We start from the raw sequence: 14,008 nt of genomic DNA on the forward strand, positions 1-14,008 counted from the left end.
ATGAACCTAATTATGCAGTGATTATACAATGTTGTGCTACAGTAAAAACCTCTAATGATGAATTAATTAGGTTTAATAGATTCGTCTCGCGACGTCCATCCGTGTAATTAGTTTTATAATTAATTTATATTTAATACTTCTAATTAATGTTGCAAATGTTACCAAAAAAATTTACAATTTTTTTTTGGCTAACTAAACGGACCCTCACCAAAGCAGCCCGGCCCCACATTGTCGCTTCAGCTTTTAGACTGAACTCACCAGCGGGCGGTGGGAGGGAGGTGGGGTAGGCTGGTGAGTTCGTCTTACACCCGCTGCCCACCGACATCTTTCCCCAAACCTTGTAGGGTACCCAAAACCTTGTACTCCCATCCCCATTCTCCTGTCCGGCAGCTCGATTTGCGAAATACGCATTCCAAGAACCGCGAGGTGCCTATCCAATCCCCTCCTCTCGTGCCATGGATGAGTAAGTCTCCTCTCTCGCGGTGTCTGATGCAAATGTCGTAACCTTGCCATGGATAAAGAACTCAATATTTTGTCGTCTCGGTCTCAGATCTGATGAGCACAGCAACGGCAATGGCGGCGGTGGCCACCACCACCACGGTTACGAGTGGAAGTTCCCGGCGGCGCTGTCGGCAAACACCACGAGCGTGCACGTGACAGCGCTGGACGGCGTGGTGAACGTGAACTCGCTCTTCACGGTGGCCGTGTTCGTGGGCCTCTCCCTGGCGACCCCGGGGCAACTGCACAGCCTAGCCGGCGACCCGTCCTGCGACGCCGGGCCCGGGATGGCCCGGTCCCTGCTGGTGCTGGAGGTGGTGGCCTTCTCGTCTTTCCTCTTCTCCAGCCTGGTGGCGCAAGGCCTGAAGCTGGCGCTGAACCTCATCAACTCCAAGGACCCGCACGACGCAATACGCGCCCACATCGACGCCCGCGTGCTCCGCCTCGGGATGCTGGCCTCCGCCGTGGGGTCCGTGGTCGGGTGTGTGTTCCTGATGGTGTCCATGGTGATGGTCGTGCAGATCCGGCTCGGCACGCTGGGCTGCGCGAGCAACCGCGCCGCCGCCAAGGCCGCCGCGGGGCTCGTGGGGCTCGTCACCACCGCGCTCGCCGTTTACGTGGGCACCGTCTTCTACACCTTCACCCACTGACCGATGACGACGACTGCTGTTGGTCGATGTTAGGTAAGCGTAGAGTTTGTCATCTTGCATTGCTGCGTCCTGAGTACTTTTATGAAACGAAGTTGTTTGGTTTTGGGGGACATTTGTTTGTGAATATACTCCAAGTCTGTGCTACTGTCAGAAATTGTCGAGCTCAGCTCACATCATTTTGCGGTTGTTGATCTTGCAAAGGACGCATTGGCCTGCCAAGGATTTGTAGTCGCCATTCAGTTTGACTAGAACATGAGGCGCGCTTTGCGCGCCTATAGTGTTTGCAACGACTAAAATGCACGACAGCAAAAACTATTGATACCAAATGCAACGGCTATATACTGCTACCCGTTAAAGAAACAACAAGGGGTAATAAGAGTAGGCAAAATTCATCAGCATCTCAAAGAATCACTGGATCAAAGATGTAAAGATGTTTTTTAAATATTCTACTTAAATTGATCATGTAGGTCACAAACTGTAATCATTCCACTGCAACAAACTACTATTAAGTAACAAATAGGCACTTGACTTTTCATTTTTCCCTTAGCTATGGTCTGGGCTCTGGATCCAAAATTTCTACCTGCAAAAGAGAATGCATAATGTGACTAATGAATCACATCTGTAGCATAACTCACTCTCTTCTGTACATAAATCTGAGGAAAGTGCTTGCACATACAGTCTAATACAAAAAGAGGTGGTCTTACATTTAACAGGAAAAGGCATTATATTTCAGAACCATATTCTGTTGAAAACTGTAACACATTTGGAAAGAAACAGATAAACTGAATAATGTGCAGCAGCATGGGCAGTCTTGCATATGCCAAAAGGTTAGGCAGGCACATTGTGGGGAAAAAAAAAGGCAGCCACCTTGGTACCATGGCTATGACCACATATTTTTTTAAACATCATCTGCACATAATGCATATAGCAATTGTATCTAAACACTATAAAGCATCACACAGGTTCCTTAAGACCTCAACTACATCGTCAATGATTCAATCTAGTAAACTACTTATAGCAAGCAAATGAGAACAAAGGTTTGTAGGCTTGCATATGCAAACTATTCCATCCATCCTTGCCCCTTTTTCATAACTTCCATCAAAATTCTTTGTATTTTGGTGCTCTAATCCAAATGAAATATAGTACTTATTAACTCATCTTGATAGCATATCACACACCCTTGCTAAGAGAACTATATAACATAATTGAATATGCATTAAGCATTTCAGAAGCCTCAAACTAAAGATGCCAAATGCACTTGAAATTCACAGCCATCATGTATCAGCAACACATTGGATGGTATTTCCAAAATACACATAACCAAGGTAGTAAGCTATCTTTCATAAAATCAGAGAAGCTATTTTGTAATTAAATTTTACTAACTGAATATAACGTGAGAGGAGAGGTTTATAAGAAGTACAATCAATCAAACACAGGACTCCAGTCCTTGAGACTAAATAGAAGACTAATTTCTAGCTGGTTGGTGAGTCAAAAGCATCTATAGATGATATTATTCTTTAATTTTGGATGAGTAATTGGCATTGATAGGCAGCCTATACAACTGATGCTCTGTCTTTAAGAAACCCGATTTCCTTTCTCCAGATGGTATGCATGTAAGTAAGCATTCAAGTTCCTGCAGACAGGGATGAGCGATCCAAGTGAGAACTGCCAGAAATTTTTTTTACAAGATTTCTTGTCCATCTGTTGCACTGAATTCTGATCAACAAGGATAATAAAAACTTACACTTTTCTTCTAGTCTAGAACCAAATGCCTAGGGGATACAGCTCCCTGGTCCTTCATGGCCTATGGACAGTATGCCAAACAAACAAGCATTTGGCTTTCTTGTTCCACCATTCATAAATGGCCAAAATGATCACGTTAAATTGACAATTCATACTTTCACTCTTTCAGTACTCTATTCAAGGAATGCAAAAAATGTAGCTAGCATCTCTATACATGCAATCCTGGTTCTTACTTGCGATCTCATCTGGTACACTTCAACTGATGGCAAACTAAAGCACATCAGAATGCACTGGCTGAATTGCAGCAGTATCAGAGTCACCTAGAACTATCTGAGCATCTGGTGACGCTTTTTCAAAGTTCAATATTGTCTCTAGAAAACAGGATGTATCCAATGGTTCTTCTCCAAATGCTTCCATGTAATTCCCCATACCCACAGGAGGAGATACCAATATCAGTTTCTGGAGAACGGTGGCCCTCCTCAACAGAAAGCTTACTAGTCGCATCTCAAAGTAATGGCCTTTGAACTTCATCAACTTTACAAGTATAAGGTTATTTAAGCCATACAATGGCACATCTTCCTCAGATTGCTCGTCTTCTGGAACATCTTCCTCGGATTGCTCATTCTCTAGCACATCTTCCTCAAATTGCTCATCCTTTGCCACATTTTCTTCAGGACGATCTTCCTCATAGACATATGTCCAGTATAGCCATTCCTTAAGCATATATTCTTCTGGAGGTTCTTCTAATAATATTTTTTCCTCAGCCTCGTATCCGTCAGATAGCTCTTCATCTGGCACATCTTCCTCTTCATTTGAAGCATCATCCTCATACAGCTCTTCGTCTGGCTCATCTTCCTCTGCCACCTCGAAGGAATCGTCCATGAAGATATCATGGCTGTTTGATGGGAGCTGCAGGTAGAAGTAGTTTGCAACTTTTCATTTAGAAGCAGCAGAAAGAGAATATCGAACAACAATGTAATAGTATTGATTGAATGCAATCTCCAAGTTCATAATGAACTGAATGCAATAATTTCAAATTGACCTGCACAAAGAGCCTCTCCAGCTGGGGACACCGGCAGCGCCGGAGGAAAACATACATAAAAGCTAAATTGGTGTGGTCCATTTCAAGCATTATGAGCTGCAACTCTCTTAAGCTTGGAAGATAACTCAACTTGGTCAAACTAGTAGCTGATCCAAAGCATTCCAATGCATAAACTCTCTACAAAACACAATATGCAATATTAAAATAGAAACAGAATAAACAAAAAAAAAAAGAAACGCATGTACACGACTATCCATATGAAATGAAGCAAGGAACATCATAGTGCACAGACCCGGAGTGCAATGCTGCAGATGGTGAGCACCGTGAGGCTAGCGAGGTCGGGAAGCGTCTGAATCCAGTGTCCGAGAGGATTGCAGTTTTGGCCCCTTAGGCTGATGCAAAGATCGTCAAGCGAGGCTGTGGCTGCAATGTCGTAGGTGGGGAACCGTGCACTGCTGAAATGGAAGGAGCGGAGGCCATGGGCCCTCCTGGCGTCAATGTGGGTGATTCCATCGCACTCCACGACGGTGACGCTCCTGAGGTGCGCCCCGGCGGGCATGAGGTTGATTGCCCCGACCCCCTTGCAGTCGCAGTGGCGGAGGTAAAGGGTCTTAAGACGAGGGCACGCCCAGAGAAGCTTGTTAATGTCAACCCTGACGAGGTGGAGGTGGACGACCTCGAGGGCGGGGAACGCGTCGAAGCAGAGGGGGAAGCCGAAGGAAACCCCGGCCAAGTGGCGGACGAAGAGACGCGCGAGGTGCGAACAACCCCGCGGGAGGGTGAGCGTCGAGATCAAGCTCACGAAGTGATTGGCGACATCGACGTGGAGGTCCTCGACGCCGCAGGCGGCGGCGTAGTCGATGAAGCGCTGGGGAGCCCTGACGCGGGGTTCTGCGGGGCTCCTGCTCCGTTCTATGGTGAGGGAGAAGCAGTCGAGGCGCCGGAGGCCGCGGCGCTCGAGCGATAGGAGTACCTCCTCCGTGTCGTCGCCGGGGCGCGGAGGAGGAGATCGAGGGAGGACGGCGCGGGCCAGCGGCGCTCCCAGAGCGCGCGCCACCGTGTGGAGAGCGCCCCCGTGTGGATGGCCGACTTGAGCGGGAGCAGGCCCAGGATGCGCAGCCGCAGATCCTCTGGCAGCGCCGAGATGCGGTCCTCCTCCTGAGCCGTCATCGCCGCCGCTTCGGATACCTCCCCTTCCTCACCCGCCCGCCGCTTCTTCGAGCTGGACGCGCCGAGCAACTGCGCCATCGTAGAGCTACTCGCCGCCCCAACTCCTCGTTTCCTTCTCGGCTCTCCTCCACTCGAGATCAGCACATCCGGCCACCGGACGGTGCTCGTCTCGCACGCCGGCTTCTGCCGCGCCGCCGCTCGCTCCACGATCGCTTGCTGCCGCTTACGGGTTGGATCCGTGAGAGAGAGATGTAGAGGCCCACCTGGCCCATCAAACTGCCGTGCGCGTGTTATTCTTGGCTCGGCCCAACACTGAGATTATGGCGTGTTTTCTCTAGGCCCTTTTTCCATTTGCATTCTTTTTTGAATTATATATGCTTGTTTTAAAAAAATAATACAGAAACATGGTCTGTCCAACCTCTCTCATCGTTTAATAAAAATGTTGCAGCACTCCACTGGTTATATATGGTGGCAATTAAAAGTGATTGCATTTTTTTCTCTTAACCTGAAAACGACTGTACGAGCTGCTTTGAATTGCAGAAATATAAATACTGTTTGAAATAGGCAGCTTGTGACACTTACGAAATGTGACAAGCTGCAAGCATATGTTTACAAAGCAAAATTACCATAACCATGAAGCGTTTGTTGGAGAAGCCATAAACCAGAAAACAATTGCCAAATGCCAGATAAATTGCCGGGCTTCAAGGTGTCTAAGTCTTCTTACCTGCTTTGTACTTTTAGTAATGGAATGAACTGAAATGTGGTTCAGCATTTTTTTCTACTTCTTATGTGGATCAGTTACCTAATATGTGGACCTTAGGACACTGTGGATAAGAATCCATATTGACCTATTTATCTGCTCTCATGTAAACATAGTACTAGTAGTTCTCATTTCGTGGGGGGCGGCCCGTGTAGGCTGCCATGCAGCAGGATGGGGGAGCTGGCCCAGGCCCATATGAAGGCCCAATCCGTAAGGTTCATTTGGGTGTTCGATAGGCCCGTCTGCATCTACTCACTCCACTCAGTAGGCCCTTAATTGGGTTGGAGGCCCATTTCCCTCTCCTCAACTGAAGAAGGCCCAACTGCTGTTGCTTCTTTCCCTATTTATAAAAGAAACTTCTGCTGCTTTTAAGCATTGGAGTGTTCATCGATCATCTCTACCGAACGAAATCTGCACCAGAGAATCTGGCCACACATTGGGCCACGTCGCCCTTTTATCTCAGTTACTGGATGTTGATCAGACGGCCAAGCAGCCAATGTTCCAGAGCCTTCGTCGTGTCCCTCTGCGGCTCGCTGCCAGCCTGCCACACTACCTGCTCCAGCCTCCATCTAGCGCCCGCCGGGATGACGAGAGGCCACGCTCCACCAGCTGCGGCCCACGGCACACGTTTATCTCCACACCGGCACCCCCCTCCCTCCTCCTCTCGCTGATTTAATTTACTGAAACGAGTGGTTGTGGTTGCATATAAAATCAAGGAGTACTGCATGCAGCTTCTATTACTGTTTGATATTTAACTCAAAATCTGATAGGTATTCACCTCCTTTAACACGATTCATATATCTGATTTGAGACTATTGGTTTATCTGAAGATTTGCATATAAAATCAAGGAGAAGCAGTACTGCATGTAGCTCTACTATTGTTTGCTGTTTAGCTCAAAATCTAATAGGTATTCACCTCTGTTAACACGATTATTCCAAGTTGTTCTATACGATTCATATATCTGATTTGAGACTTACTGGTTTATCTTTAGATTGTGACATCCAAACATATTGATCTTTCTATAGATTTACACGTTGTACAACAGAGCTTCTCTATATTCTCAATTGAAATTTCATTGTAGGTGTTATAATACTTTCACAAGTAGGCATACCCTGATACCCATGACTTTATGGATGGCTGATCCCTATAATATCTATAATATAACAACTTCTTATGCAAATGTTGCATGAGGATTTGATACCCTTTCCGAAGATTGTAATTTGATATGTCTGCTGAATTTGTAGTAACATTTCTTCCTTTAGAAATTTTGGGATACTCTCAACAATGTTTTCAGGTACTTCTCTCGATCATGTAGTCAAAACAACAGAGACATGCAATAGACGACGGGTATGCATCTCCATACTATGTCTTGGCTAAGCTAATTTAGAGGGCAAGCAAAACAAAACAAGGAGTAGTAAGGCACATACCAAAATTTCTTGTTACAAGTAATGCACGTGAAAATCTCACATGGATCACTTTTGTATATATTGTATTAATTGATGCACATCTAAATGCTAATATTACAAAATAAGTGTGGCACAATTATGTTAACAGAAAACATTAGCTAGACAATTAGCTTACAAGAAAAACACTGGTCCGACTCCGAAGGGCGCGGCAACGCCGTGCATTGAGTTCTAGTATATTCTAATTCTAAGCATTTGAGTATTCATCGATCATATATTCTAATGTAATCGAGCCTGGCTGCATTTATAATCAGTTTAAAACTATATAGGTACATTTTTCATAATAATTATATATGTGCATCTTTCATGAGCCATTGAATCTTTCATATCACTAGTTCCTAAGTCCTAACATAGAGTCGATACATGGTCCAAAACAGGTAAAGTAACACTCCAAAAGAATGTTGATAAACTGCACGACAACTCATAGCAGAAGTGAAGCATTCGTCAATCAACATGCTTCTGCATTAATTCTGCATTATAGGATGAAGAAACAGGATAAACCCCACAATTTCACATCTCTTGCTAAAAGGAACAGGGCAGATAGAAAATCAGATGGTCAACCATAGCACCACGCGGCTCAGGATTACACATTGATGCCTAAAAGAATAGATAACATGACTGATACCCATGATAGCATTGTGAAACCAGTTTTCACTACAAACATCAGGACATGAAAAGCAGAAATGCACCCAAACCCATGAACCATCTATAGTAACAGTTTATGTTCCCTGGTTCATATGAACCATGCACTATGCCGAAGCATCTGGTACCATGATGCACAAGATAACTCTGCGATACCAATGCAACCAAGGACGGATCACGGATGAACAAATGCAGCACTAAATAAAGGCACCAGGAGTGACAACTATGATGTGCCCTAACAGGGAAAAAACATTATTGAACAAAGATGAGCTTGTGACAAATAACAAGAAAACAGAGAGGTATACAATGCAAAAAGGCCATAAGACATATGTCTAAGATCCCCACCCCACACACACAACAAAAGCTCCAAGGGGTGGTTTTAGCATCACAATTCATCTATTTAGTGGCGAAAATTTAATCTAATATCTCATTCGGTAAACCTTATTTCAAGTAGAAATCACATTTTTCACTTCAGCCTATAGCAGGGGGATACAGAGCCATTACTCGATTAGCATCCATAACCCACAAAAAATTGTTAACAACTCAGAGTTTTGCTACTAAGTTGTTTCTCTAGTTTGCAATCAAGGGACATCATGACAGTCACAACAGATAATTAAATCCATCACTATCAGCATTGCTTTTTTTTTTTGAAAGATACTATCAGCATTGCACTTCATATATTAATCGGCTACTTTCGGAAACTAGTCACATAAAAAAATATGATGTATGTGATCTGAACAATCCTACAAATCATACTCAAATAAGGGCAGAACTCCCTCAAAGGTAACAAACCAACAAGGAAAATAACCGACACCACACAACATCATCACTATTTCAGATACAGAGCGTAGTTCATCTCTATATTGAATTTTCAAAGATGATATGAAGCTGCTTCATAGGGATAACATTTCAAATACATGATGCAAGTGGTGTCAGCAGGGGTGCTGGCGTAGTTCATCTCATGTGGGCTGAAACTAGTCTTTTAGTTCTGAAGTTCACCTATAAAACATGAAGTTAGCTTAACTGCAAGAGGCACAGCACCCTTTCAGCCTGATTGTGGCTCCGCCCCTCGGTATCAGGACAGAAAAGTAAGCGCATATTAAAATACCATGCATTTTAAATACTTAGTAGTAATATATATTCAAGAAAAGAATGAGGAGACAATATTGGTTCTCATATATTATCAATAAGAGTTACATCCACAAGGATAATGCCCTGATGGGCTGAAATTGCTACCCATAGCCCATAGAGCTCTGACTTGACTAGCCTCAAACAACTAGTCCATGATAAAGACCTCAGAATGATATGGTTGAGTTGTAATGTCGTCAGACTCACTCAGGATTATCTTGCCATTGGCCAAAGCTTCTTTGAGAATCAAAAGGTCTGCTTCTACACAGGGTAAATCTGGTGGAGTGACATTGGGAGAAACTATTAACAGTTTACGCAAGGAGCTAGCTTTCCTCAACAAAAAACTCACGAGCTGCACCTCACTGCAGCGCCAGTTGAAGTTCATGACCTTTACCATCAAAAGGTTATATAAGTCATCCTCCGGTGGCTCTTCCCTCACCTCACCAATAGAACCTCCCTCCATGGCCATAGAAGCTGGGAGCTACAACGATGAAACACAATTGTTCAGAAGCATTATGGTTAGATAAGAACTCAGATGTAGATGAAATCAAAAGACAGGATGATTATGAGGCAAACACATCTAGGAAGGCATTGAAGGTATTAACCTGCACAAAGAGCCTTTCCAAATTAGGACATTGGAAGGTCTTGAAGAACACATAAAGGTCAGCTAGGTTGGAAGCTTCCATTCGTAACATGATTAGTTGTAGTTCTCTCAAATTGTGTAAGTTGATATTGGGCAACATGCCATTTGCTCCATCATCAATCGATAACAAGCGAGACGCAACCTAAAATAACAGGCGTGGTTAGGCAAAAAACTGTGATTCTGTTTCTTTTTGAAATCAAGCAACTTATAAGTTAGGTGACAGATTCAATAGGGAGAAAAAATACCTCGAGGGCATTGCAACAGACGGTGAGAACATTGAGACCAGATAAATCCTTTGGGAGAGAATCACTCAACTTTTTGGTGTTGTGCAGTTCTGCTACCGAGTCAGCAAACTGAATGTAAAGATCACCAAGAGCGGCGTCGCTAGGAAGGAAGAAGGGTGCGTTGACGAAGTCGCCTCTGTAGCAGAAGGAGCGCAGGCAAGGCACAGGCACCAAGTTCAGACTGGCGCACCCCCAACAGTCCGCGACGGTGACGGTCCTCAGGTTAGGCGGCATGACCAAGCTGCGTCTCTTCCTCTTAATGTCCGGCCGGTAGAAAAAATAGTCACAGTGGCAGGCACGCAGGTTGAGAGCGAGGAGGCTGGGGCACAGTGCCATCATGTTCTTGAAACCCACCTCGGAAATGGAGACTGAGTGGAGCCGGATGACCTCGAGAGCGCGAAACGGCTGTGCGCCCTTGTAGTACAAGCTGGAGATGACGCCGATACGGCGGAGCGAGAGGCGCGCGAGGAGCGGGCTGGACAGCGGGAAGTTGAGTTTGCCCTCGATGCCCTTCCGCACCTCGACGTGGAGGTCCTCGACGCGGCACTCGGCGGCGTAATCGGTGAAGCCCCGCAGCTCCGAGGTCTTGAGGTTGCATTTCTTGACGACGAGGGAGAAGCGGTCGAGGCGGCGCCGTGGGTGCGGCTTGCGCGCCAGCGCGTCGAGCTCCCTCCGCAGGGCGTTGCGAGAGCTGAGGCGGACCTCGACGGAGGCGCTGTGCGGCCACCGGCTCTTCCAGAGGTCGCGCCACCCGCGGGCTAGCACCCCCGTGCGGATGGCGTCCTTGAAGGCGAGCCGCGTCAGGATGCGTTGCCGCAGCTCGTCCGGCAGCGACGATATGCGGTCCGCCGAGCCGCATCCGCCGTCCGCACCCACCGCTTCACGTCGGACCCCACGCTCATCCACCTTCTGCCTCTTCGCTCCGCCGCAGCCGCCGCCGCCGCCGCCGTCGTCGGAGTCGATCGCCATTTCCCTCGCGTTCCCCATCTCACCGCCCTTGCTTTTTTTTTTTGAGGGGTCTCACCGCCCTTGCTTAAATAAAAGGAACAAGAAGTCAAGAAGCCGGCCCGTACCAATACCGAGGCGCCGACGCGACGCCCGATGAGCCCAGCCCAAATTATTCTTTTTTTCCCCTTATGAGAGGAGCCCAAATTATTCTAGTCATCGCAATTCGCACAACACATCCATCCGCTAGTCATCGCACACCCAAAAGCCCATAAACACCGGCCCAGCGAGCGCGTAACACATGCATATACAAACTAGAAAAAAGTTCTATTTACCTTTATGGGATGTGGGCTGAATTTATATTTCCATCCTACACTTGAAAATTGGATATTTTGGCTTCTCAAACTCGCGATACTGGATAAATAATTTTCTTGGGTGGTTTTTCTTAGTAGCTTTCCTATTTTTTATTTTTTAGATAATATTTTGAGAAATTATAGTAACAAAAAAACGTGAAATGGAAAAATTCAATTTTGTTAAACTCTACATGAGTAAATCTATGCTATGAACATACAATATGAACATACGACTGATGGCTCAAGATATGTTGTAGACATACTTACTTTAGTACGATAATTTATGTATTTCGCTATTTCGAATACTTAAACTCAAGCAGTGACAATTTGCTAATCCAAGCCTTGTCAATCAACACGCCGTCTGATCCAAGATTAGCACCCTCTCTTTCTCTCATAGAGAGAACCTCACTGACGCATACAGGGCTCTGCAGATGAAGCGTTCCTACCATCCATATATAGGGAATCCACACTGACGGCTTGTCGATCCGGGATCGCCCAGGATCGGGTGGAAGGTCGGAGAAGCCAGTCTTTAGTGGTGCTTCCTTGGCAGGCAGATAGTAGATCAGAGAGGCAGGCCAGTAGAATATGGAGTTGTTTTTTCTATAATTAATTCATATCTATATTTTCGTGAGACAGGCAACTAAACAAATTCTTTGGTTGGTCTGGCTAGAAGCAAACATTAACCGACCAAGGGTCACCTGAATCTGGCAGGCCTGGCTCAAGCAGGCCTTCATGCGTGGTGCGAGCCAGGTAGCCGTGTAATCACGCTCTTAGCTTTTTCAGATGACCGATGGATTGAAAGATCCCTCCTACCTGAGGAGTAGTAAATATGTAACGGAAAAGTATTAATTACTCCTGTGAACTACATCCAAAGTCCGAATAGTCTTATAAACTATCATTTGGTTTACTTCACGACCCAAACTATACCATTTGATTCAAATTACCCCTTAATATAATTTATCTTTTTATTTCTCCTTGGTGAAATTTTAAGTTGAAATTTTACAAGATAATAGTACACATCATAACACCTATTAAAAATACTTTATTATCATTACATTGATAGATTAGGATGTTTAATAATAAATTAATCATTGGAGTTCAAACTTATATGAAAACATTGTGATGTGCACTATTACACTGCAAAATTTGAAATTAAAATTCAACTTGCGTATGGAGAAACAAAAAATGACAAATTGTATTATAGGGCAAAATAAACTAAATTGCGTAGTTTAAGGTGTAAATTGAACTTGGTTATAGTTTATGGGATTATTTAGATTTTAGACATACATGAAGGGAGTAAATTGAACCTTTTTATCTGTAACTAAAAAAAATTACTAACAAAAGGCCCTTGTTACCGCATCCATTGCCATGTCGTCCAGCCCTACATGACGTGTTCACCAGACGCGGTGGCCGTCGCTAAAGGAAGGGGCCTCACCTGGCAATAACCGAATCGAGTAATCGACTCACCCAAAAGCTAACCCAAGAGGTGAGAGACTCCCCCACTTTTAAGTTAGTTCAACACTCCCCCCACAACCAATGTGGGACTAATTCCAAGAATCTCCCACGTCACACATTGGTGCCCTTTAGCACTGACCCAGTCCCACACCACAGTCCACCAGTGACCGACTCCACGCACGAGCACATACGGGCCTCACACCCACAGGTCCGCCACTGATCGACCCGACATACGAGCACACACGGGTCTCACACCCCACGGTCCATTGGGTTTCAGACCTACAGCACCTGAGTGTGGACGGGCACGAGAGATTGCGGACGCAGCTCTGATACCAATTGTTAGCCCAAAACCGGGAGAGTTGGCCCAACCAGGTGCACACCCGGAGAAAGTCCTGCTGCACCCCAAAAACTAGCACAAGAGGTGAGAGACTCCCTCCACTTTTAAGTTGGTTCAGCCCTCCCCTACAATCAATGTGGAACTAATCCCAACAAGATAGCCTCCCTTGTCCTCTCCCCTCTTCTCATAACGGCGACGTACAGTGCCTCCACCCGCAGGCAGTCACCCCGTACCTTTCTTGCTAAACCCCCACCCCTCCTCAATTGCCGACCACCACCACCGCCAATCTTCGTATAGGGTCGCCCCTCGCTGGTGTTGGCGTGCCGCGTTCACGCTGCAGCGCGCGTGGGCCCTACTACACCTCTCCCCCGAGTTCTTCGACTCTCAAGAGCTTCTAAAGGGCGTCCATCGTGTCGTGCACGTTGAAGCATCGCCGAAGCCGTCGATTCTCATCGTCAACCGAGAGTGGGTGCTCTTCTCCGGCGGCGGCGATGGTGAGGACCTCGTTAGCCATGTGGAGTGCGCCGACGCGGAGGGCGACATCCTCCTCTTCGTGTGGTCCGCGGATGATCAAGGCCGGCCCGCCAGCCACCCGCGCTTGCACGTCTGCGGTCCTGAGAGCAGCGCAGTGGACCTAGTTCCAACCGTCCCATAGAACTCGCCTGCCTGGAGTCGTCGGCGCTGCTCGAAATCGTTCGTGCTATGTCTTCTGCCAGTCCCCGCGAAGGCGGGCATTACCTGATCGTACAAGTTCAGCGCATGGAATCCTCCCCCCTCCTCCTCCCCGACGGCGGCGCACCAGCGCATGGGCATTGCAGGTTCATCCTCACCCTCCCCCTTCCCGGTGTCGGCGCACCAGCACTCAGGCCGCCCCGATTCCTCCTTGCGAGCGAC

General features: G+C 46.4%; 3 protein-coding genes across 3 annotated transcripts; 1 reads left to right on the forward strand and 2 right to left on the reverse strand.

Annotated features, from left to right (window-relative positions):
• The first annotated feature begins 271 nt into the window (after window positions 1-271).
• On the forward strand, window positions 272-1,351 carry LOC120674055. Its single transcript, XM_039955142.1, has 2 exons — window positions 272-463; window positions 551-1,351. The coding sequence occupies exons 1-2, from the start codon at window positions 456-458 to the stop codon at window positions 1,146-1,148; spliced, it is 606 nt and encodes a 201-aa protein (XP_039811076.1). The 5' UTR covers window positions 272-455; the 3' UTR covers window positions 1,149-1,351.
• A 1,157-nt stretch (window positions 1,352-2,508) lies between these two features.
• Window positions 2,509-5,193, reverse strand: LOC120674054. The gene is made up of 3 exons (XM_039955141.1): window positions 4,226-5,193; window positions 3,934-4,110; window positions 2,509-3,800 (listed from the first exon to the last, which is right to left on the reverse strand). Exons 1-3 carry the CDS (start codon window positions 4,490-4,492, stop codon window positions 3,162-3,164), a joined length of 1,083 nt encoding a protein of 360 aa, XP_039811075.1. The 5' UTR covers window positions 4,493-5,193; the 3' UTR covers window positions 2,509-3,161.
• A 3,929-nt stretch (window positions 5,194-9,122) lies between these two features.
• Window positions 9,123-11,011, reverse strand: LOC120675094. Its single transcript, XM_039956184.1, has 3 exons — window positions 9,986-11,011; window positions 9,703-9,882; window positions 9,123-9,578 (listed from the first exon to the last, which is right to left on the reverse strand). Exons 1-3 carry the CDS (start codon window positions 11,009-11,011, stop codon window positions 9,246-9,248), a joined length of 1,539 nt encoding a protein of 512 aa, XP_039812118.1. The 3' UTR covers window positions 9,123-9,245.
• Window positions 11,012-14,008: the final 2,997 nt, after the last annotated feature.

Source organism: Panicum virgatum, chromosome 5N, assembly GCF_016808335.1.
Source record: "Panicum virgatum strain AP13 chromosome 5N, P.virgatum_v5, whole genome shotgun sequence".
Lineage (NCBI taxonomy): Eukaryota > Viridiplantae > Streptophyta > Magnoliopsida > Poales > Poaceae > Panicum > Panicum virgatum.